Source organism: Suricata suricatta, chromosome 10 (genome assembly GCF_006229205.1).
Source record: "Suricata suricatta isolate VVHF042 chromosome 10, meerkat_22Aug2017_6uvM2_HiC, whole genome shotgun sequence".
Lineage (NCBI taxonomy): Eukaryota > Metazoa > Chordata > Mammalia > Carnivora > Herpestidae > Suricata > Suricata suricatta.
In genome coordinates this window covers 36,760,103-36,784,322 of record NC_043709.1, presented here as the reverse complement: position 1 = coordinate 36,784,322, position 24,220 = coordinate 36,760,103, and the positions used below count along the sequence as shown (strand labels likewise).

The 24,220-nt window shown below is 33.8% G+C and overlaps 1 protein-coding gene across 1 annotated transcript in view; it reads left to right on the top strand.

The window, feature by feature from the left end:
- The first annotated feature begins 814 nt into the window (after positions 1-814).
- Positions 815-24,220, top strand: part of PTPRQ (protein tyrosine phosphatase receptor type Q) — a 194,975-nt gene continuing 171,569 nt past the window's right edge. Inside the window, exons 1-9 of the mRNA XM_029954974.1 lie at positions 815-868; positions 1,198-1,309; positions 2,008-2,234; positions 5,577-5,646; positions 9,064-9,263; positions 10,415-10,664; positions 12,165-12,293; positions 14,151-14,297; positions 20,460-20,632. Coding sequence (XP_029810834.1) covers positions 815-868; positions 1,198-1,309; positions 2,008-2,234; positions 5,577-5,646; positions 9,064-9,263; positions 10,415-10,664; positions 12,165-12,293; positions 14,151-14,297; positions 20,460-20,632 — 1,362 coding nt within the window. The remainder of the gene's footprint in view (positions 869-1,197; positions 1,310-2,007; positions 2,235-5,576; positions 5,647-9,063; positions 9,264-10,414; positions 10,665-12,164; positions 12,294-14,150; positions 14,298-20,459; positions 20,633-24,220) is intronic.

Below are 24,220 nucleotides of genomic sequence, written 5' to 3'. Positions count from 1 at the left end.
AAGGAATATACCAGACACTTATACATATATTGATATATTATTTCTAATAACTATACTTAAAACTCGTTATTATTAAAGATTTAGATGCGTAACACCTGTGTGTGACTAGAGATAATTTAAAGGGCTCAGTGCTTCCTAACAATGTGGTTATAATGAGATCTGACAGACTATTCATTTTCATTTTGTCTTTGAATATTTAAGAGAATGACTTTTTCTCAAACTGCTATTTTTCAATATCAGAACCAGAAAAACCTGAGAAACTTAAAGCCTTCAATATTTCTGCACATTCCTTTTCTCTGTACTGGCGCCTGCCCTCTGGCCATGTGGAAAGGTTTCATGTGGCTCTTGTTCCTGACAGTGACTTTGTTACTATCAAAGATCTTGGAGGTGGAGAGTATCAGGTATAGTTTTCATTATCGTACTTGCTGAGCCAGCTTGTATTTATATTTGGTCCTCGTAGGAAAAGTTCTTTATGAAACTCATATACCGTGAAAACTTCCTCCTTTGAGAGTTTTTAAAAGCACAAAATGAAGACAAAAACAGTGATGCTGAATCGATGAGTGTAAGTTTCAGCATCGGTGCACTGTTACCTTAGCAACGTCTATGCGTTTTTTTCTGCAGTCTTAGCCTGAACCTACAGCCAGTCATCCAAGAGTTCATGAATAGTTTAACAAAGAAAGGGCAGAGCTATTGAGTAATCCAGGCTCATTAATTGTGTACTTGCCAGGAGGATCTGTCTTTAAATCATTAATGCAGGCAACATTTCTCTCTAAAGCCATCAATGTGATTCCACTGCCTGAAAAATGTAATAATGATGGATTTTCTTATCATTTTTCTTTTAATTTTTATTGGAACTTCAGAGACACAGGTATTTCAATATAGTCCTAAAAACCAGGGTTAAGCAATGGGCTGTAGATTTCTTAAGATTCTTAAGTAGTTGTTTCTTGTGACAACAAACTAGATAAATTGAAATACTGAATTAGTTCTTGATAACAGTGTATTTTATGTTATTGATAAATAGTTATGTGGTAGAACAAATTTATATTTTACAATAATGGGGAATTTGGAATGTTTTAAACAGTACAGAGTTATAGAGTGAGAGGTTTATTTTTGTTGTTGTTGTGATGGATTTATTGTTTTAGCTTTCTTGTTTTCCAGGAAGAGTTTTAAGGCAGGTATTTGTTTTTGGTGTTCTAGGTTGATGTTTCCAATGCTGTTCCTGGCACTAGGTATGATGTAACCATCTCTTCAATTTCTGCTACAACATACAGCTCACCTGTTAGTAGAACAGTGACAACGAATGTAACAAGTGAGTATATGTTTTCTTTTTTTATGAAGTATTTTTATAAAGTATTTGCAGCTAGCATAAATCTATCCGATGGAAATACATTAGCAATATTGCATTATATGCATGAAAACAGGTTAGTAATTAGCATAAAATGGAAACTTAAGAAAGTGATCTGTTTGGGACCTGTTTTCTACTGGTTCTTTAGCTTTCTTGACTTTCAGAGAGTAACAATAATGATAATTATACTTGTTTGTGAAATGGATCAGACAGACTGTTAATGGGAATGTTTAAATAATACAGAGCCATGAAAATAAACTCCCTACACTTGCTCAGAAGAATTTTTCAGTTTGTAAAACTGTGTTCCTGTTTTCTTAGTTTTGCGTGTAAGCTTCATACAAGTAAGTTTCTTTTTAAAATGATCTGGCATCAAAAGTGTATTTGGCATGTGGGATGTAGTAGCATTCATTTTTTACATTCTTATAAAAGAATGTTTCGGGCATCCCCCAAAGCATTTAACCTTTTTTTTTTTCTTTTGGTAACAAAACTCTAAGGAAGATAAACTGACATTTGAGAGTCCTTTAGTCTTTGGGAAATTCAAAAGTCCACATCTGTAAATACTTTCTTCCTTATGATTATGAAAATACAATTATTTGTTTTTTTTAACAACATGTAAACATATTGTGGTTAAAGACATACATATGTATAATTTTTTAAAATAGAACCAGGGCCCCCAGTCTTCTTAGCAGGAGAAAGAGTTGGATCTGCTGGGATTCTTCTCTCTTGGAACACACCACCTAACCCAAATGGAAGGATCGTATCTTACATTGTGAAATATAAGGAAGTTTGTCCATGGATCCAAACAGCATATACACAAGTTAGAACGAAGCCCGACAGTCTGGAAGTTCTTCTTACTAATCTTAATCCTGGAACAACATATGAAATTAAGGTAATTTTTAAAAAATAATTATTTACTATGAAACTGTTTCATTCATTTGGGGCCCCTGGGTGGCTCAATTTTAAGCTTCCAACTTTATTTTAGGTCATGATCTGATGGCTCATGGGTTGAAGCTCTGCATTGGGTTCTGTGCTGATAACTCAAGAGTCTGAAGCCTGCTTCAGATTCTGTCTCCGTCTCTCTCTGTCCCTCCCACATCCCTCCCTCTCTCTCTCAAATATAAATTAACATTAAAATTTAAAAAAAAATTAAAAAACCATATTTCATTAGTTTTAAAAGTGAAGGAACTTTTTCCTATCTGGTCAAGACTTTGCCGCCGAACATGGCCAAGTGATTGAAGAATGATCATTTGAGTCTTCCTCAGTGCCCATCTGGGCTCTTAAAATTTGAACAAATGTTGTAGCCTCTTTTTATTTTTAGATGTATTTATATAATTTGTTTATTTTAAAAGCATGTAGCTTAGTGGCTTTATAAAAGAATACATCAAGTTTAAATGAAATAATTGAGCCTTTATAAGAAAAATATTCTACCTTTTTATTAAATTTAAAGTTGAGTTTATTATTTTCCTCTTAATTTTGTTGGATTTGTGTTTCTGTTAGCAAATTTTGAATAATGGTATGAAATTTTATATTGAGTTAGGTTCTCAGACAGCAGTGAATTCAATTCAGTTCCATTCAATAAATAGTTCCTAAAAATGTACTGTGTCTTTATAAAAAGTTTTAGTTCCTTACAATGTTTAATATGCAGAATTAAACAATATTTTATTTATTTATTAACTAAAGAAGGGGCACCTGGATGGCTCACTTGGTTGAGTGTCCAACTTCAGCTCTGTTCATGATCTCACAGTTTGTCACTTTGAGCCCCACTTCAGGCTCTGTGCTGACAGCTCTGAGCCTGGAGGCTGCTTCGCATTCTGTGTCTCCCTCTCTCTCTGGTCCTTCCCTGCTCGTGCTCTATCTCTGTCTCTTCCTCTCAAAAATGAATAAACATTAAAAAAATTTTAAAAAGAAATTAAGAAGAACTTATACAAAGTAATCCTAAATTAGGCCATATGAAAATGTTTATAACTGAGATACATTTGTGATATTTGCACACTATAGTAAAGGATACAGTTATCTTTTTGATCCTATTTTCAACATAACATAAATATATTATTTGAACTTTGAAGAATATTGAATATAGAGAAAAAATTTAGAAAACTGTGTAAATATGTGAAAAGAAATAACTGAGATGGCTTTCTAGATGGTAAGAAATTATGGGAAAGAGAATTTGTATGGGCTGGTGGTTTCCTTATTAGAAGCATGCCTTTTTGTGGAATCAAAGCACACAGTAAGAATGGAAAGCATTCCAATAGTAGGGATCCCCTGTATGAAAAGAGTTAAAAGGAAACTGATACAGAGGTCAATGTCAAAGATTCATGATGGTTATTTCATTGTAGAAACATGGGTAAAGTGTAGGAAAGCTTTTCTACTGGCATCTGAAAATGGCATAGAACACATAATTTCTATCAACAAGCACATATTCAGATTAGCTTATATGTTAAAATACACTATTGAAGGTAATAAGTATAGATTAAGTTTTAATGTGATATAAGAAGCTATTCCAGACAGAAAGGTAATTTAGCTAACCTAGTTCTGCTTAGATTTACTTTTATGGAATTTGAATTTTTATTCCTCTGCATTCTCTTATTTCAGGTCTATTGGGATACCTTTATTCTTCTTTTTCATTCCGTACTGTATAAATCATTGTTGTGACCTTTATGCTTTCGAATAAATGTTAGCTACTGCAGAATTCCAAAGGGCGTTTGGTGCAGTACATTTCATATACTCTAGGTATCAAATCTGTGTGATCTGGGGGAAATCCTATTAAGTGCTTTACATGTGTTATTTCATTTAGTCCTTGGAACAGTTGTGTGACATAGATATACTGTTATTCCCATTTTTTAAATGTTTTATTTTTATTTTTGAGAGAGAGAGAGAGAGAGAGAGAGAGAGAGAGAGAGAGAGAGAGAGAGCGCGCAGGGGAGGGTCAGAGAGAGCGTGAGACATAGAATCCGAAGACAGGCTTCAGGCTCTGAGCTAGCTATCCAGCACAGAACTTACCGCGGGGCTTGAACCCTCAAACTGCAAGATCATGACCTGATCCAAAGTTGGACACCTAAGCAACTGAGCCACCCAGGTGCCCCTGTTATTCCCATTTTAAAAAGAAGGAAAATGGGACTTAGAACAGTACAAATAAATTGCCTACAGCTACTCATTAGGGAATTGGTGGAATTCAATGTATTTAAAATTTTTTTTAATTTGATTTATTTTGAGAGGTGGGTGGTGACAGAGAGACAGGGAAAATCCCAAGCAGGCTCCATGCTATTAGCGCAGAGCCCCACATGGGCCTGGATCTCAAGAACTATGAGATCATGACCTGAGCTAAAATCAAGAGTTGGACGCTGGACCAACCAACTGAGCTACCCAGGCACCCCAGGTGAAATTCAATATAAATCAAGGTTTTCAGACTCCAATATGACATTTGGAAGAATATGAAAACTAAGATTTTCAGACTCCAGTTATGGCATTTGGAAGAACATAAGAGTTTTGATCTCAGTAATGACGTTTTCTGTGCCTATTCTAGTCTCTTAGACTAGACTGAGTCAAAAGAATTTTTCCATCTTTTAAATTTGAAATACACCAGTGTCACTGATTAGACTTGTTTTTAAAATTGTTTTCTTGAATATGTATTTGATCATATTGTAAATTCTCAAGCCAGATACCATGTATACAGTCTTGTATTTGTTACAGAAATAGTCATAGTGTCTGGCATAGTGTGACTATAATAAAAAGTAGTCAAGCTTTAGAAATAGGTATGATTTCAATGGAATTCTGGTTCTATCACTATTCCTATATGACATGCACAAGCTTTTTGACCTTTCTCAATCAGTTTCTTCATCTATAAGATGCTGATAAGGTATTCTGTGGATAAAATAAGATGTTTAAAGTTTCTAGGAGATTTCCTGGTATATAGAAATTGCCATAAATAGTATCTGTTATTTTTATTACCACTAATTGACTACAAAACTAGACTATTAAATTTTCCATTAGAAATTTGAGAAATCTTTTGAATCAAACTATGCTGCAAATATACCCTTAGGGAAAATGAAAATATGCTTCAGCTCTATGTGTGTTTTCTACACTGAGAGTATTGTAAGAATTAAGGGAAAAGTGTCTATTGTAAGAATTAAGGGAAAAATTTAACTTCTCAATAAATCAAAATTTTATTATTTCAGAGTCTATATAATTAGAGGGTAAAAAGTTTAAACACAAGTCTATTGGTCTATTTTAGGTTGCTGCTGAGAACAGTGCTGGAATTGGAGTATTTAGTGACCCATTTCTTTTCCAAACTGCAGAAAGTGGTAATTTTCCTAAATCATTTATTCTAAATTAACTTAATTATGAGTTTTTGTTGTTTGAAGTAAATAGGGCTATAAACCAAATATAGTGTTAAAAATCCATAAAATTTTCAAAAACATCGCCATTCAATTACTTTTAGAGTCTTCTTGGATAGTTATTTATTAAAAATATATATATCATTCTTTCTGATTATAAAAAGCCTTTGAATGACATATGAAATAATTTTGTCTTGGGAGTCTCACTGTTTCTCATTTGTTGTGACTTTTGGGGCAAATTGGATAATTACACAATTTCTCTTCTATCTTTCCTTTTTTGGGGGGTAAATGTTAAAGAGGTAAAAATGTAATGTAAATCTAAATTTAATTATATCAGTATTCTCCAACTCCTTTTTATTATTTATGCTACATAGAACCAACTTTAAGGAATAGTTCTATGAAATGAATAAACTGCATTTATTATTGTTAAATTGGAAGTAATTTCTTTCCCCACAAATGAACTTCAAAAGACTATACAGATGAACTTGTCTTACCATACTGGGTTAATATTCCATCCATAAGCACCAAAAACTCAGCTTAACTTCCCAAGCAGTATTATTTCAGATAAACATTAGAATTTATTTTGGCTTTAAGATAATAGAAATATGTCTTCAACTTCCATTTTCTTTCTTTTTTATTTTTTAAAGCTCAGTAAAGAGCTATATATATGTGTGTATATATATATATAATTTATTTATTTATTTATTTATTTATTTATTAAATAGTTTATTGTCAAATTGGTTTCCATACAACACCCAGTGCTCTTCCCCACAAGTGCCCTCCTCCATCACCACCACCTCTTTTCCCCCCTCCCCCTCCCCGTTCAACCCTCAGTTCATTTTCAGTATTCAATAGTCTCTCAAGTTTTGCATCCCTCTCTCTCCCCAACTCTCTTTCTTCCTTCCCCTCCCCCCGGTCCTCCATTAGGTTTCTCCTGTTCTCCTGTTAGACCTATGAGTGCAAACATATGGTATCTGTCCTTCTCCACCTGACTTATTTCACTTAGCATGACACCCTTAAGGTCCATCCACTTTGCTACAAATGGCCAGATTTCATTCTTTCTCATTGCCATGTAATACTCCATTGTATATATATACCACATCTTCTTGATCCATTCACCAGGTGATGGACTTCCATTTTCAACTTGATGGGTCCTTAGAAATGCAAGAAATATTTTTAGAATTCTCTATATTGGATTTATGAAGCTTCTTTCAGGCTTAATAAATGTAATCTTTGCATAATGTACACTTTGGAAAGTTGTAGACACTATCACAATCTAGAAAATTTATGAACGTCATGAGGACACCATGTCCTCAAAGTGTTGGAGAACACTTATCTGAAAGATGAAAAGATCTTATAAAATAGAAGTTATTGGTACTTCAGCATCGAATCTTGACTTGGATCAAGATGGATAAGTTCACTCTATGAAAATTGAGAAGTAATGGAATTTTGTTACATGAAGGTCCAGCAGTAGAAAGATTATTTAAAATAGGGAAAGACCTGTCAACTACAGAAAAGAGTCAGGACTATTCTTCAGACATCGTGTAGTCACAAAAGGAAAGCACAAGCATAAAAATTTAATTGAGACAAAAATTATTAAAGCAACTTAATAAAAATGCCATTTTCACTAAGTGTTTATCATATTTAATTACCTCCCATCTATTTAATATTTTGATCACTTTAAAAATATCTTGAAATCACACATTTAATAAATGTTGATTACCTTATAAATTCAAATTTCTCTATATGTGAGTAGTTTCTTGCAACTGTTGATGAGTTTCATTTGAAAATATGTCAGCTTGTCTGTAATTTGTTTTTTTGATATATATATATCAGCAAAATTATAAACATGTGTACAGTTTATACATATAAGAAATTTTAAAAGGTGATTAGAATGCATTAAGAGAGGAAAATGGTGGTCACCAGGGATAGGAGTAGGGGAGTCTGACTGATGTTGTTCAAGGACAAATTTGCCTCAAGTAATAAGCCATAGAGATCTCATGCACAATATAATGAATAGGACAATTGACAATACAATCATGTAATATGATGGAAGTGTTAAATATCACTAGAACAGCACTCATAATACAATATGGATATGTACAAAATTCACACATTGTATGTCTTAAATTTATATAGTTACATGTCAAATATATTCAGTTTTTTAAAAAATTCATGATACAAATTTTAACTCATAACTCATAGTATATTTAAAAACCCTTTTCCTTTTGCTTTATTATATTTTATCCATCCAAAAGAAATTCAGGTGGTTAAATCTTTAGTGTCAGAGAGTTATATTTTCATTGTCCTTCCTAAACTTTAATTCCATTGATAAGCTTTCCTTAGAGAAAAATATTTCCATCCATCATTTTGTCCATTATTATTGATTAATTACCCCTCCAAATTGGTTTACTTTTTTCCATTAAAATATAGCTGACCTAGAGTTTCCTAGTTTCTATGGTTTAACTCATATCATTTATATTCAGCTCTCTTTCCCTGGACCTAACTTCCTTATATAATTTATATGTCTTTTATTTACAATTCATATTCTGGCATTCTTCTTGACAATGTGCATTTAAACTCTGTATCTTAATACTAGGCACTGTTGTCACTTAGAGTGTTTTATCATGAACTCTTGTTTTGTTTTTATTTATCTCAATAGTGATTTGTCATGTTTGTTCCATATTCCAAAGGATGTTGATTATTTACATTGTCAGTTTTGCATAACTTAAAATCAATGGGCATAATTTTACTTCATCCTGGCTTCATGTTTGTCTCACACCAGCTAAAATAACATATAGTTTGTTATTGCAGTTTGTCAACAATCATTAAGAATTATTTCATCATGAATTCGGATGAAGGTTTATTTTGAGGGTGTATAAAATTCAAAATATACTAAGCACAGCCAATTGGGTGGTGTCCACTCTATGTTAGGACTAGATATTTACATACATTCTGGAAATGTGCTTTTTGGTTTACATGGCTGGATAATTGTTTCAATTTGCCACTTCTTCATTATCTAAGGAAACTACATAATTCCAAAAATTTTCAGGAGAGGATTCATTATTCAGATTTGTTTGTATATTCACAAATAACTGTTGATTGGATGTTTTTCAGATTTATTTGAAATAGTTCATCAATGGATCCATTGGCCAAATAACCTCTAAAGTAAAGCTTATTTTGTCTTAAATACAAGTATGTGGGCTCACGTTCCAGGCAAAATTAATTAAATATATTTCCAAAAGTCTTAAGCCAAGTAGACTTTTTCTAACATAGTATATTTTACATAATGTGAGAAATATAACATCCCAACATTAGATGAATGCCATTTGAAGATTTATAACAGTGTTTTTTCCTTTCTTTCACATCATCTCACTTTCCCAGCTCCAGGAAAAGTGGTGAATCTCACAGTTGAGGCCTTTAACTATTCTGCAGTAAATCTGATTTGGTATTTACCTCGGCAACCAAATGGTAAAATTACCAGCTTCAAGATTAGTGTCAAGCATGCCAGAAGTGGGATAATAGTGAAAGATGTCTCCATCAGAGTAGAAGACATTTTGACTGGGAAATTGCCAGAATGCAATGTAAGTGTTTTGGAACACTTTCTATGTCTTAAAAATTCTAGGTGAGTATATAACTTGAACTTTCCAGCTTTGGAAACTTTTTTTAAGCCATTGTGCTTATTAGCTGTTTGTTTACTTATAATATTAGGTTATAGTATCATGTTATACACAGTTGACCATCTTTGAGGTAGAATAAGAGAAGAGTCTGAGGATTCAAGAAATGTAAAAACCGCACAGGGAGCTCTGGAGAGACTCCATAAAAGGAACAGCATTTGTAAAGTGGTATTGGATGGGCCTTGGAGTAAGGACATGAGAGATTGTGTGAGAGGGCCATTTTGAATGGAGGATGTTTTATAAAGACCAGAAAGAGCAAAGTATAGGATATCACTGGGAAAAAGATAATATTTCCAGGTGACAGGAGGGGAGTGGAAGGCAGCAAAGTTATGTTTGTGGAAGTAGATTGTTTTGGTTGTGCTACTCTTTGGTGAAGAATTTGTTATTTCTCTAGTCATTTGTGGGAATTCCCTTGGAGTGCTGTATCATGCTTTTCCAAAGATAATTTTGGTGATCTTTGTGGCATTATTGATAAACAAACAAAATTACTTTCGTTTTAAAACTTTAAGTTATAGAAGTCGCAAAACCTTCTCTTTAATTTTTTTAAAAATGTTTATTTATTTACTTTGTTGGGGGGGTGGAGACAGAGAGAGAGGGAGAGAGAGAATCCAAGTAGGCTTCGCACTATCAGAACAGAGCCCAGTGCGGGGCTCAAACCCACAAACCGTAAGATTGTGACCTGAGCCAAAATCAAGAGTCAGATGCTTAACTGGCTGAGCCACCCAGCACCCCTAACATGAGTTTTAAAAATTCTTACTAATGATTTTGCTATAGCATTATCTTTATTCTAAGCCATTCGAAATCCTATTCATAAGAAATATCAAGTTATAAAGAATACAATAGATATATTCTATTCTAAACTATAGATATAACTGGGTATAATTAAAATCTAGCAAATTTGCCCATAACTTGAATAGATAACAATCTATTAAAATCTTAATGAATTGTACGAATGAATTTAAGAACGATATTTATGCTATACAGGAAAAAGATGAATTTTACTTATGTTCATCATAAGATGCCAATTATTTTCCCAATGCTATTTATTTATTCACTAGGAGAATAATGAGTCCTTTTTATGGAGTACCACTAGCCCTTCTCCAGTGCTTGGTAGAGTTACACCTCCATTGCGTCCCACATATTCATCGAGCACGTTGGCAAGGAGTAAAATGAGCTCTGTGTGGAAAGAGCCTATAAGTTTCGTTGTGACACATTTGAGACCTTATACAACATATCTTTTTGAAGTTTCTGCTGTTACAACGGAAGCAGGTTATATTGATAGTACCATTGTCAGAACACCAGAATCAGGTATGGTTCCACATTTTGTGTATAAAGAAAAAACGAGTTAAATTACTTAGAGAATACTCTTTAATTTTTATTCATATAGCTGTTTCTGTTAAAACCTTTCTTCCATTTCAATAACTTTTCCCACTGGTAACAGAAAATGGGCATACCATCTTTAATACTCTCTTATAGCATTAACAAATCATCTAAAAAGGAAAAGGAGATTTGAACCAAAGGATTCTTGAGCTAATAACTGTGATCCTAAGATCAACTTTTATCATTGTGATCTCGGCAACTTTTCATAATCATCTCTGTCCTTTTACCTCTCCTCTACCCTCCTCTTACTGACACCGCCGAAACCAAATGTGGAAGTAACATCTGTAGTGGCAGAAATATGTGATTCACATTTTAGTATCAGGAAAAAATAGTGCGTAAAAAATATACCTACTTATATCTCGTTTGCACTGGAGTTTCCCTATGTGAAAAATGGAGACAGCAATAGGATTCAATGAGTATAATTAGATATTATTACTATTAACTTTGAAAATTACTCTTTTCTAATTATGGATATTCATATATTTAATTAGGGGTTACATATAGTATTATATATATGTAAATTTATGTGGTTCCTGACGTGAAACCATACTAGACATGTAGTATCAGACATTCAGTTGTGACTGGTAATTTTTGAGGTTACTGGAAATTATTACTGGTAGGGTAATTTCATTAAAGCACAGTATTTTTTTTCTGATGACATAGTTGTCAGCTTTTATCATTTCATGACATGAAGTTTGAAATTTTTTCTTGATTTAAATAATCATCTTTGAATATTACCATTTCCTTCTTCCATACTTCTTTTCCTACAGCTAAAAAAAATAATTTCATGAGGATAAAACACAGTGAAACTTAGTAGACAAGAACTTTAGTTTGAGAAAAATATTTGGAATATTTCATTTCAATCAAAAGAACATAAAATATAGAAACACATCTATGAAAGGTAGACTTTTTAAATGTCATTGCTTCTTATATGTTACCAGTGTTACATTAGAATCTTTTAACTGTAGGTTATAAGTTTCCCCTCAGAACTAAATATACATATTGATACAGAAAGAGAAGATCCTTGCCCATAAAATTCCGTAGGTCTAGTTAACTCTCTGATCCTTCTCCCTGTGTCCCTCAGAGGGAGTGTGCTTTTCAAGGCTGATGCCCAGGCCTGGTTGAACTCAATATATAAGTATGTTTCAGGACAATGTAGCTGTGCAAGTAACGATATTAGAATGCACCATCCTATGTAATCATATACAGCATTTAAATCAAATGAGTTGCAAAAAAGTGGTTCATCTGATAATCCAGCTTGTCTTATTTAAAGTGTTCAATTCATTCAGTTTTCTTTTTTTTTTTTAAGTTAGAAACCCTTTGCTCATTGTGTGATATTTTATTTTCTTTCTGATTTTGTGTTTTCTTATGTGTATTTAATAAAATTCTCATTTATTATTTGTTAATATTTTTCTATAACCATTTTAGTGCCTGAAGGACCACCACAAAACTGTGTAACAGGCAACATTACAGGGAAGTCCTTTTCAATTTCATGGGACCCACCAAGTATAATAACAGGGAAATTTAGTTACAGAGTTGAATTATATGGACCATCAGGTGAGTCTCAATCAGTTTTTTTGTTTGCCTTTTGGAGTAAGAATTGTGTATAATGTGTTAGCATTCTCAAACTCCTTAAAAGTATCACACTTTTTTTTATAAGATCCTATAATTGAAGCAAATAATTAAAAAGCAGTAAGGAAGATGAGGTTCTTTGAAATTTTTACTTAAAATCACAAATAAGTATATGGATGATAAAACCTTGTCCATATCCCATATTTCATGAGGAAAAGATGAAAGAATGAGATAAATCCTAAGTAGAGAATTGATGGAGCACACATGTCTTCAAATGCTTGAACAGGAGGACCTTGACTTCCTCTAATTGCAGATATATTTATGAAGAACAATGGACTTCATTATATTAAATCAGATTTCTTCTTAGAACAAGGAATGCATTTCTAATAACTGGAGCTTTCTAAAAATAATATAGGCAACTACTTAATGTAGCAAGTTCTCCATCTTTGTGAATAATTAGGACCTGGAATTCCCCTTGTCAGATATTTTGAGGTGTTTAAATACTGTACTGCTGGAAGTCAATTAAGTAGACTCTAAAATTCTTTCCTGAGTTCTATGAAAGAAATCAACTTAAAAGAGTAAAGAGTGTGATTGAGCCATGGAATACTAGTAGGGGGCTAGGTACAGTTTAGGGCTCATTTGAGGTGTGGTAGTGATAAAGTGGTATCAGTCAGAGTGGATTTGTTTTTTTCTAGCTCCTTCCAACAAGGGAAGAGCAAGGGAATCGAAGTCTTATGTAAAGGCAGTGATTATAATCAGCAGTGTCACTGAGGCTGAATAAAGAGTGGAAACCAAGTGTGAGTCACCAAACCAAACAGAATAAAATAGGTCAGAAAATCAATGGATTGGAGGGCCCAGTAAACTTAATTGTTGCTTCAGGGTTCTAGAATAACTGAACAGGAGATAAGAAGGAATGGTCAGAAAGAGTTGCATGAGACTGAGATCATGGAGGATTCAGTTACTGGTACTAGCGATGGTCATGGTAGTGGCCGAGACAGAGTGGAGGACTAGATTATTTGAAGAGAGCTGGGAGTGTTTTAAGGATTATCTCTAGGGATACTGAAATCACCACAAATTAAGATGGTTGCACGGAAGAAAGTGACATTGAGGCAGGTGCTAAACCATCCAGAATGAGGGTGAGTGACCCTGATGACATGAGATTTAAAGCTGTGAACTTTTATAAGGAGGGAGCTTGGTTGGTCTGAGATAAGACTAGGAGGAGTAGGGAAAACACATATCACACCTGAAGCCATAGTCACTTGATGACTGTTGGAAAAATTAGACCAAAATGTGGGGTGGCTATAGGAAGAGAAGCCGTGTTCTTAGGAGAGAGCCTGGTTTCAGCTACAGCAAGAGATGAAAGAATTATTCAGAGGTGAAGTTGAGGATTAAAATAATTTTGATGGTGGACTATTTAAAGAGTTTTGCTCAGAGACGAAACTAGAAATATATGCTAAATATATCTTTTTATTAAAGATAATGAGAATGTTTAGCATTTTAATTAAATTTATGTATAAAATACTCTTGCTGTTTTAATATTGGCATCATCTATGCTTTCCTTTTAAAAATGTCAAAAAATAGGATTGAGAATTGAATAGGGCTTTATGATTTAATGAAAGTTATTTTGAATTCTGGAAGATTTTCATGTTCTTTCCATTGTTTTATATAACCTCATGTCAATGTACTACTAAGGTAAATGTTTGAAAATTGTAATAATTGTGACTGTAATGTTTTAAATTTTGATAACGAAGGTTAATGGCTATTTTTGGCTATCTACTTAAATGTGAGAATGATTACACGCTTTATGAGAAAATGATCCACAGTATCTTTTGCTTTTTGCAGGACGGATTTTGGATAATAGCACGAAAGACCTTAAATTTGGTTTCACTAACCTGACACCATTTACAGCGTACAATGTATACGTTGCAGCTGAAACCAGTGCAGGCATTGGACCCAAATCAAATATTTCAGTATTCACTCCTCCAGAAGGTAAGAACATCTTCTGTAGAGTGTTCATGAGACATTTTACTCTGCTTGTGTGTTTTATGGCATTGGTTAAACCTTATATTGGGAGCTATTTGGTTTATATTTACTTAATTCATGTTATTTCCTTATCAGATTACTGTCAAATGCATTCTGTGCATGTGTCCCTCAGAACATTAAACCCACAGCGTGCTTTAGAGAAGAACCAGAGATCAAGCAAGATTAGCACATTATATGTAGTGTCAGTCTAAGTCTCACAGTGAAGATGGGCAAAACCTCAAAGGTCAAAGTAAACAAAGACATTTAACATTGTTGGGCTTACATTATTCAATGTAGAATAGATTTTTATCACAGAATAATGTGTAGAGGAATACATATATCCCCAGTGCCTCTAACAAAATGTTTATAATCAAAAGGGTATTCTAAACAAGTAAAGATTTCCTAGAGGGGGAATACTACAAATTTAACAGCACATCCTGAAATTATTAAAATGGTAGTTCTCCTCAAGAAGGCTTTTTATTTGTATGTATTAAACATCACAGTTTTAGATGAATGATAGTGTTTAAAAATGTTCCCACATATCCCACAACATATTTTCCTGACCCACATCAAGCTTGCTAAATGTCTTCATTGTTTTACTTAGGAATTGCAATTGTTGAGAACACAATTTTTATTTTTGCACGTATATTAACACTTTAAGAAGGTTCCAGGGGCACTTGAGCAGCTTAGTGGGTTGAGCATCCAAATTTGGCTCAGGCCCTCATCTCACAGTTTGTAAGTTCAAGCCCTGTGTTGGGATCTGTGCTGACAGCTCAGAGCCTGCAGCCTGCTTCAGGTTCTGTGTCACCTTCTCTCTCTGCCTCTCCCCTGCTCGCATTCTGTCTCTTTCTCTAAAAAAAAAATAAACATTTAAATCATTATTGAAACAAGTAGGTTCCATATTTTTGTGTGTGTATACCTAAGATACAGTAACTTGTAAATCAAATACACGTGTGCAAATGCACACGTATACCTACAACTAAAGATTGGGCATACATTCATCAGAATCACTCAAGTATTTGACCATTAGAGGGCAGCAACTATTAGGGAATTTGAATGTCTCTCCTTCAAAGAACAATTAACCATTGGTAATATTTTGCTGTTGAAAGAATATAAAAATTATGTTTTATTTCAATTTCAAATGAAAATGTTTATGTGTACATGTGTTCAATACACAGATCAAGTAGATGCATATTTATAAGCAAAATATTCTCATTTTTTTCCTATTAACATTTTTCAATTGTGTTTCTGTCAGAAGAGTCTTAGCAATGTGTATGTCTTTTCCATTAGATCTTAAATCTCTCCTTATCGTCATCTAATCAGTGCTCTTAAGCATTTCTTAGAAAGTTAGAAACCTGTGTGAGTATATATCAAAATGAGTAGCATGACCTGGCCCTCATCAGACTAGAGTCCTTGAGTTTATTTTTAATAGTATTTCCTCAATCAACTTAATTGACCAACTAATTTTTATTCTTATGTTATGCAGTTAAATAAATTCAGAATTTTTGTCTTCCTTCAAATCAGGCCAGTGTGGATGCTCCTAAACTGAATCCAGAATTTAAGATTATTGTTTTATTGTCATCATTCTTGTCCTATAGCATCTGGCAGAAACAGGGGAATTGGTAATTGCCACATATGATATCATGCTATTTATTTGGGGCATCACTTAAACCATTCATCTCCTTTTCATTTTTTCGGTATTTCTATTAAGAAAAAAAATGGGAGCTCCTGGGTGGCTCAGTTGGTTGAGTGTCCAACTTCGGCTCAAATCATGATCTCACGGTTCATGGGTTTGAGCCCTGCGTTGGGCTCTGTCCTGACAGCTCAGAGCCTGGAGCCTGTTTTGGATTCTGTGTCTCTTTCTCTCTTTGCCCCTCCCCTGTTAATGCTCTGTCTCTTTCTGTCTCTCAAAAATAAATAAATGTAAAAAAATTTTTTTAAAGAATAAAGAAAAAAATTTTAAGAACACTGTGCAATGTATTTCACATGGCTTAATGATTTTGAAGAGATGAACCATTTGTGTATATTTAATAAGCAATTTATCCTGAGTTTTATCTTACTATCTTCCTGACCATATCCAGGTGGCTTTCAGGAGGGCCCATAGGCAACAGGTGGGTTCCACTAAGAGCGGAAATGTCATGGGCCTTACCTCTGCAGGCCAGCTCGCCTCCGTAGAGTTCTCTTAGGATAGATAGTTCAGTCTTTGGAAGGATGTCAGTGGGAGGCTCTGGCAAATGCAGTAAATGTAGCTTTCTACTTCTGACAACACTTATGAATCCTGGTCCTGCTAATTAAAAACTTATAATAAAGGAATCTTTAAACTATATGAGAACAGTCTAATTACTCACTAGAACTACATACTTTCAGTTAAAATTGAGACTTTAATTTTATACTAATTTTAATTTTTAATTCATTTATTTTTGAGAGAGAGAGCTATTGATAGAGAGCTAGAGAGAGAGAGTGAGAGAGAGAGAGAGAGAGAGAGAGAGAGAGAGAGAGAAACAGGGCAGGGGCAGAGAGAGAAGGAGTAACAGAATCTGAAGCAGGCTCCAGGCTCGGTGTTGTCAGCACAGAGCCCAATGCCAGGGGGTCAAACCCATGAACTGTGAGATCATGACCTGAGCCAAAGTCAGACGCTTAACCGACCCACCAGAGGCATCCCTCTTTTTTTTTTTTTTTTAATACAGCAGGGTTCTTTGTATTCTAATTAAGGGTACCAATTTATTTTCTTCTCCATAGTTAAAAGAAGACTATATTTTTTATTTCTTTTAAAGCAATGGGGTTCTAATACATCTTTAGATATTTATAGAGAAATGTTGAATTGACATCTTATAGGTAATGATATATGGTATTTCAGTAACATGGGGGTGATTTCATCAACAGACTATGGTCATAGTCTACTTTGATCATCAAAGAAAATTAATATCATGTTATTATAGCAGTATGCCTATACATTTCATAAGATTCCTACATATTCCTTAATATTTTACTGAACAGATTTCTACATAGGCATGAAAAGATGGTTTTGAAAAAATGATAATTTAATAATTATACAATAATCATATAATAATGTTACGAAATGTTGTGGAGTTGCCTATCCCTAATGAGACAGTGCTATGAATGTAACATAGGCACAAGGTTTTTTTTTTTTTTTTATCATTTCCATGAGGGTTAAACAAATCTTAAGAAAAGCTTTGTTGCTTCAATACCCCCTGATAACTTTCAGTCACCAGTATTAAATATCTCATAAGAAGGTTAATATCATTTCTTAAAAGCAAACAGAGTAGTGAAATCCATATTTATTCTTCTATAAATAGACTTAGGAAAGGAAAGACTTCTGTTCTTCAAATTGCTTACTTTCTGCAAACAGTAAAATCTTTAGTAGGGAAATCACTGAGAGAGTCAACTTTTTGGGTTCCCAATGACTGTCATTTGTCAATAGATATTTTTCAAATTTAATTAATTTAACTTATTGAATTTATTAAGTTATTACACTTATTAACTTTATTAAATTTTAATTTGCTAGATAATGGCAAATTTTATTTTATGTGTTTTCTTTGCCATAGGGCCATTTTACTCCATTTTATTTTTTTAATAGTTTTTCATTTGAAAGCTTAAAGTCATTTGGAATATTTTTACCCTTTACATGTCTACTGTGTTTCTCATTTATTAATAAAATTTATATATGTATGGACTTGAAAATGATTCTTAGGTAATCCCTGTGGACAACACCTCAGAATTGATGCTGAACCATGAATAATTGCCTTCTGTATTTGATTTTCTTTAGTTAATTTGGTATCAATAGTGAAGGAGTTTGATCTAATCCATACTTCTCTGGTTTCCCCATAAGAATTTGTGGTGTAACAGATCAAGTATCTTTCTAAGGACAAGATACAATGGTTGTCTAATCCATTTCCTTTATCCCCCAAGCTTTTTCTTCTTTCATTGAAAAGAGAGAGAGAGAGAGAGACATAGCTTTACAGTTGTTCTTTTACATGTTCAGGGTACAGTTTTAAGGTGATATAGAGCCACTTAATCTTTACTTGAATTATAATTCTAGACGTTAGTGTCATTGAGCAATACTTATTAAGTTATATTAAAAATATCATATTAGAAAATAAAGAAACTGCTACTTTTCTTCCATTTTATTAAACAATATATTATTTCTATATTATATATAATATATATATTTTGATATACATGGAAATATTTATATATAAATAATATATATATTAATCATCATATACATGAAAGCTCATCTGCCTTTGAAAAAATGTGTGTTGGTAAATATGATGATAGAAACATAAGCTCTAGGGATGATAAACATTAATGAAAAGAAATTTATAAAAGAGGTGACTTGTGCAAAAGATTCTGTCTTATGCCTAAAACAGTGAGCAAAAGATGAGGGCTCAGGCTGTTGAATGATGGAGTGAATCAGTGATTTGCAGGTCCTCGTCTAGAACTCTTCCTCTACCCTCGAAAGGTCATACTGTTTCCTTCAGATTAGAAATTTTGTGGGGAGAGATCAGTCTAAACTGTTACCTTTCTATATATAGATATACTGAAATGTTTTTAGGAAAGGGGATTTAAAGACTTAGCAAATTGAGACACCTGGGTGGCTCAGTTAGTTTAGTGTCCCACTCTTGGTTTGGGCTCAGGTCATGATCTTGCAATTTTGTGTGAAGCCTGCTTGGGATTCTCTCTCTGCCCCTTAACTGCTCGTGCTGTCTCTCTCAAAGTAAATAAATAAACTTAAAAAAAAAAAAGAATTAGCAAAATACAGGTGTATCCATTTCATGTTTATCTCCCAGGTTTTTGAGCACAAGTTTTAGTACCATGTTGAACATGAAAATATTGGTTGCAATAATCAAATAATATGCTCTTAGGCAAGAATGACTCATCTATCTAGCCATCAACTATTTATAAACATTTAGAAATATTTACATTAGTAAAATGTCTAGGGTTTTTTTTAAATGATTACTTTATAGAGACCAAGAAAAAAAACCTCAATCTATGGAATGAAAACTTCATACATTTCTTATATGGTTAACATAAGCATAATTACATTCACTAGTTTTAAATAACATTTACAGGAGCTGTGACATTAATTTTCAGTTCATTTCTGTTATCTTAAAACAGAAAAAAAGTTATTCTCTATTTATATTATACCCCTAATGTGCCTCTGTTCTAAATGGTATTTGCTAAAACTATACTAATGTTAAACAGCTTAGGGAAATGAATTCAATGTTTTACCACATCTTGATCATAAGGGGGTATATTGTTTTCTTTCCTGAACATTTCATTTAAGGTTCCTTCCAGGACCTTGCATATTAATACAAAGAATATAATTATACCCATTTTATAGATCATCAAACTTATGAGAGGAGTTAATTAGCTATTCATAATCACACAAGGAGCTATAAACATAAAGTAGACAAAGCTGAGGGCATCTTTATCCTTGATCTATTACTCCTGTGGCACTGGGAGGTTTACTGGATGTCACTTTTGGTCACTTTCTAATTAGAATTTAAGTACTGGGTGCTATATTTTAACCAGTTTTCAGTTTGATTCTGTTTTTCTTTATTACTGCAAGAGTAAGGAAGTCCAAAATTAGAAACTCATGTAATTCATTTGTAAAGCCAGCAGACCAAAATCAAACAATTCTTCAAACAACCTCATGTAAAAAGTTAAAAGACAGCCTAATTGAATGCACCAACTACATTTCATTGCATTCAAAGTCTTACGGATATTGTTTTTCAATATGTTATTATAATCTTTATAAAGTCTTCAAGGTTTCTACTGGGCATTAATCATCCATAAACAGCTTTCTTTGGGAAGTTAATAATGAATACATTTCAAACAAATAATATGACATTCTGATTTGAGGAAATTATTCCATGTTATACTATTTCTTATTGACATTTTTGAGGACAATATGTAGAAATTTAACTTTACCTGTGTCTTTAAAGAATCTTTTACATATTCAATTGTTAATAAATAGTAAATTATTTTAGTCTATTTTCTAATAGACTTTCTTACAAATATTAAATTGTGAGCTAAGAAGTTAAGTAATTTTAAAAATCTTATACTATATTTTTTAAATTTTCCCTTGTTATTCATTTATTTTAGTTCCGGGTGCAATATCTGATTTACAACTCGCAGAAGTAGAAGCTACACAAATAAGAATAACTTGGAAGAAACCACGACAACCAAATGGAATCATTAACCAATACCGAGTCAAAGTGTTAGTTTCAGAGACAGGAGTAATTTTGGAAAATACTTTGCTCACAGGAAAAGATGAGGTATTGCACTTTCATTTCACCTCTTGGTGAGCCCTTTCTTCTTGGTTCTGGCCCTCATAATTTGGAAAATTTTTCAGCATTCAAACATAAAATCTTTGATAAGCATCATGGTACAAAGTGAAATAAATATGGGCTATGTTGATAATCTAGCTAGGTCATATATCCTTTTAGAATATATATTATTAGTTAAGTGCTATTATTCTTTTTCAGCATATAAAAATGTTAATTGAGCAATTAAGCAGGACTAAAGGTGCTTCCATAAGTGAGTATTATTATGGTAATTCAGTTAATGAATTGTTTAGAAACTCCTGTTATGATTTAAACACTCCTTCTAGGCTTGTTTGCAATGTGGAATGGATGCCAATGAAAGGCACAGTAATTTAGTAGTTGTTGTTGACAAACCACTTGTCCTGTTCAGTCATTGGAAGCTAGTTTTCTCAGAGCTACCTCATTTTAGAAAAGAACCAAACAGTATGTTTGGTTAAAGAAAGCAAATGACTAAATAAAGGAGATTAAGTCATTCATAGACATAAAGTAAGAGGTCAATGTGTTTGCCACTATTCGCAATGGAAGTCTTATTTTTTCCCCCTTTGTTTTTGTTAGAGGTATAGGCCTCACTGGTTTCCCTTACCTGTCTTCATTGACCTTACCCAGCCAGCTCTTCACCTGTGAGGGCCCTATAGGCCTCCAGATTAGTCACATCCAGGAAGGGATACAAAAATAAATGTACTTAGTACCAGTGAGTGCAGCCATCACTGGTAGTGCAGGCACTATGTGATGGCTATTCGGCAATTGATTTCTACTGTTTTGGTCCAGAATCATTGTTTTTTCTAGTTGTTCTATTATTTTTCCCCATACATACTGTCGATTCTGTTTCTAGTCTCAACCTTCTTCCACTTCTTGTACCTACTTGAAAATTGACGTGACTATGTGCTCAGTGCACTCTGGCTGCCCAGGATTTACTGCTCCAAATTGTTCATCATCTCTATTCAATTCTGTGTTTATTCCTTTTCTTTGTGCAAAAGATGTGAGTTATACTTTTTTTTAATACTCAAGTTGACAAGTCAGGAAAAGAGCAAAAGCTTAAACCTTTGCTCCTGCTAAGATAGTCTTAAATTAGATAGTTAGCTGTTTGGGGACTGGGTGATGGGTCGCCCACTTCTGCTAATGACATCTATTGAATAGCCAGCCATACCTGTTTTTCTCTTGAAGCTAAGGCATTCTAGAAAGGCTTCTTTGTGATTCTGCCTCTGTCGACATGGCATGTAATCCCTGTGATATACTGAAGAGAACATGGGCTTTGGGGCCATATAAATATGGGCTTATATCCTGGTCATTTAATGAGCTCTACAGTAGAGAGATTGGGAGCATGGACCTAGGAAACTGAATGCTTGGGTTTAAACCTTTATTTTGCCATCATGACTAGTTTAACCTTAAGAAAGTTGGCCTTAGCCTTCTGATCTGTACAGTTTGTTCTTCTCAAAGACAGAGATTATAAGAGTCCCTATGACAAAGGTATTAATAAGTATTTAATGGGTTTATGTGAATAATTAAGGTAGAACTGTACCTGGCATATGGTAAGTGCTATGCTACATAATCGTGACATGTTGTGATTATTAATTATGGCATCAAAACTTTCACCTTGATTGACTTTCATGATTAGCTTCCTTATCCTTCCTCAGTAAAAGGACACATAATACTTCTCTTTATTTCTATAATGGTATCTTTCTTTATTAGATCAGTCCATAATTGATATTTCTGCTTTCCCATGTGACTGGTGTTTGGGTTCATCTTTCAGGAAGTTGATGTAGCAGAGGCTCTAAATCCCAATTGACTTGGGTTCTAGCCCTGGCTCTCCCCTTTTCTACCTCTATAACCTTGGACAAGTCAAATTTTGGAGACTTGGTGCCCTCATTTTAAAAGCAGGGCTTATATACCCACCTTACAGGGCAAGAAATAAAGGAGATAATAGATACAATCTCTGGTTTAAGGTATTCACTTATTACCCTTTTTCTTGACCTTGATACAAAATAAGGACTCATTCCTTTCATTCACTCATACTTCTCAAAGTATGACTTCCACACCCTTTCATAAGAGTTCTCTTAAATCCCTGTATTCTTATTAGAACTCACCAGTGCCTTGTGTCAAATAAGGTTGTTGTATCTTTTTATGTGTCCCCATTTTCCTTGTCTCCTACAAAATCAATCTTGCTGGCCTCCCAATCTCCAGATTTTTAGTTTTTCCCCCCTCATGCTTCCTCCACTTTCATATGCTGTAACTTTGTAAAACTTTGGTCTTGTGTAATAAAAAAATGAAAAAGCTAGTTCTCATATAATTTTTTAACTCCTTCATTATAAAGGTATTCCAGACAGTTCTGTTTTCAGCCACCTCATTACACCTTTTTAAGTTTATTTATTTATTTTGAGAAAGAGAGGGGTGAAGGAGGGGTGGAGAGAGAGGGAGAGAGAGAATTCCAAGCAGGCCCTTTACTGTCAGTGCAGAGCTCCATGTGGGATTTGATCTCATGAGCGGTGAGATCATAATATGAACCAAAATCAAGAGTTGGATGGTCAACTAGCTCAGCCACCCAGGTGTCCCACGTTACACTTTCTTGTGATCATCTCACAGTTTTAATCACAGCTTCCCACCTACATGATTCCTTTGCCCTGCTTTCTACTCTGATCTTACTCTGACACTCTATTCATAATTACAGCCATTTCTAGGGAGGTTCTGTCAGGGTTTATCACATCTAAACTCATTTACCTCATAAAAACAAAACAAAACAAAACAAAAATCCTTTTTTGGGAAAGCGACCTGATTCATGATCAGAAGGAGGAGACAAAGCTGACATGAGGAACAGATATTAAACAGAGATCCTGGGACAGTGATGGAGATCTATGAAGGTTTCCACAAGACACATAAGAAGAATGTCCAGGCAATTAATAGTATCAGTTACTAAGAACAGGTCCTGGAGAAAGACCAATTTGAAGCTTAGATACCAAACAACTAAGCTTAGAACTCCTTTACCCCTTGGATTATACCACAGCTCTCTAATCCGAAGGTCACTGTCTAAGCGTTTAGAAAGCCTTTTACTTGCCTGATATTTCTTTTTCAGATCATGGCACCATTATCCTTTCTGTCATAAAGACGCAAAACCAGGGGGCTACCTTTGACTTTGGTTATACTTAGCATTCAATAATCATTCAATGTTAAGCCAGTTATTATTACCTCCAAAGGATGACCTTAATACATATTTCACTCCTGTGTCTCCACCCCAGCTCAGGAATGCATAGTCTCTTGCCTGGATTATTGTTATTGTACTGCATTAGTTTTCCATCGATGTACAATAATTTGCCACAAACATAATTGTTGTGTAACAATTTTCCACCAGCTTAATACAACTCATTTATTTATTATCTCACAGTTTCTAAGGGTCAGGAATCCAAACAAATTAAGTGAATTCTCTACTTAAGGTCTCATAATGCTGCAATCAAGGGTTGATTGTGCTGTGTTCTTATCTGGTGGCTTGACCAGGAAGAAGTCATTTCCAGGCTCACCAGAGGTTCAGTAGATTTAATTTCCTTTTGA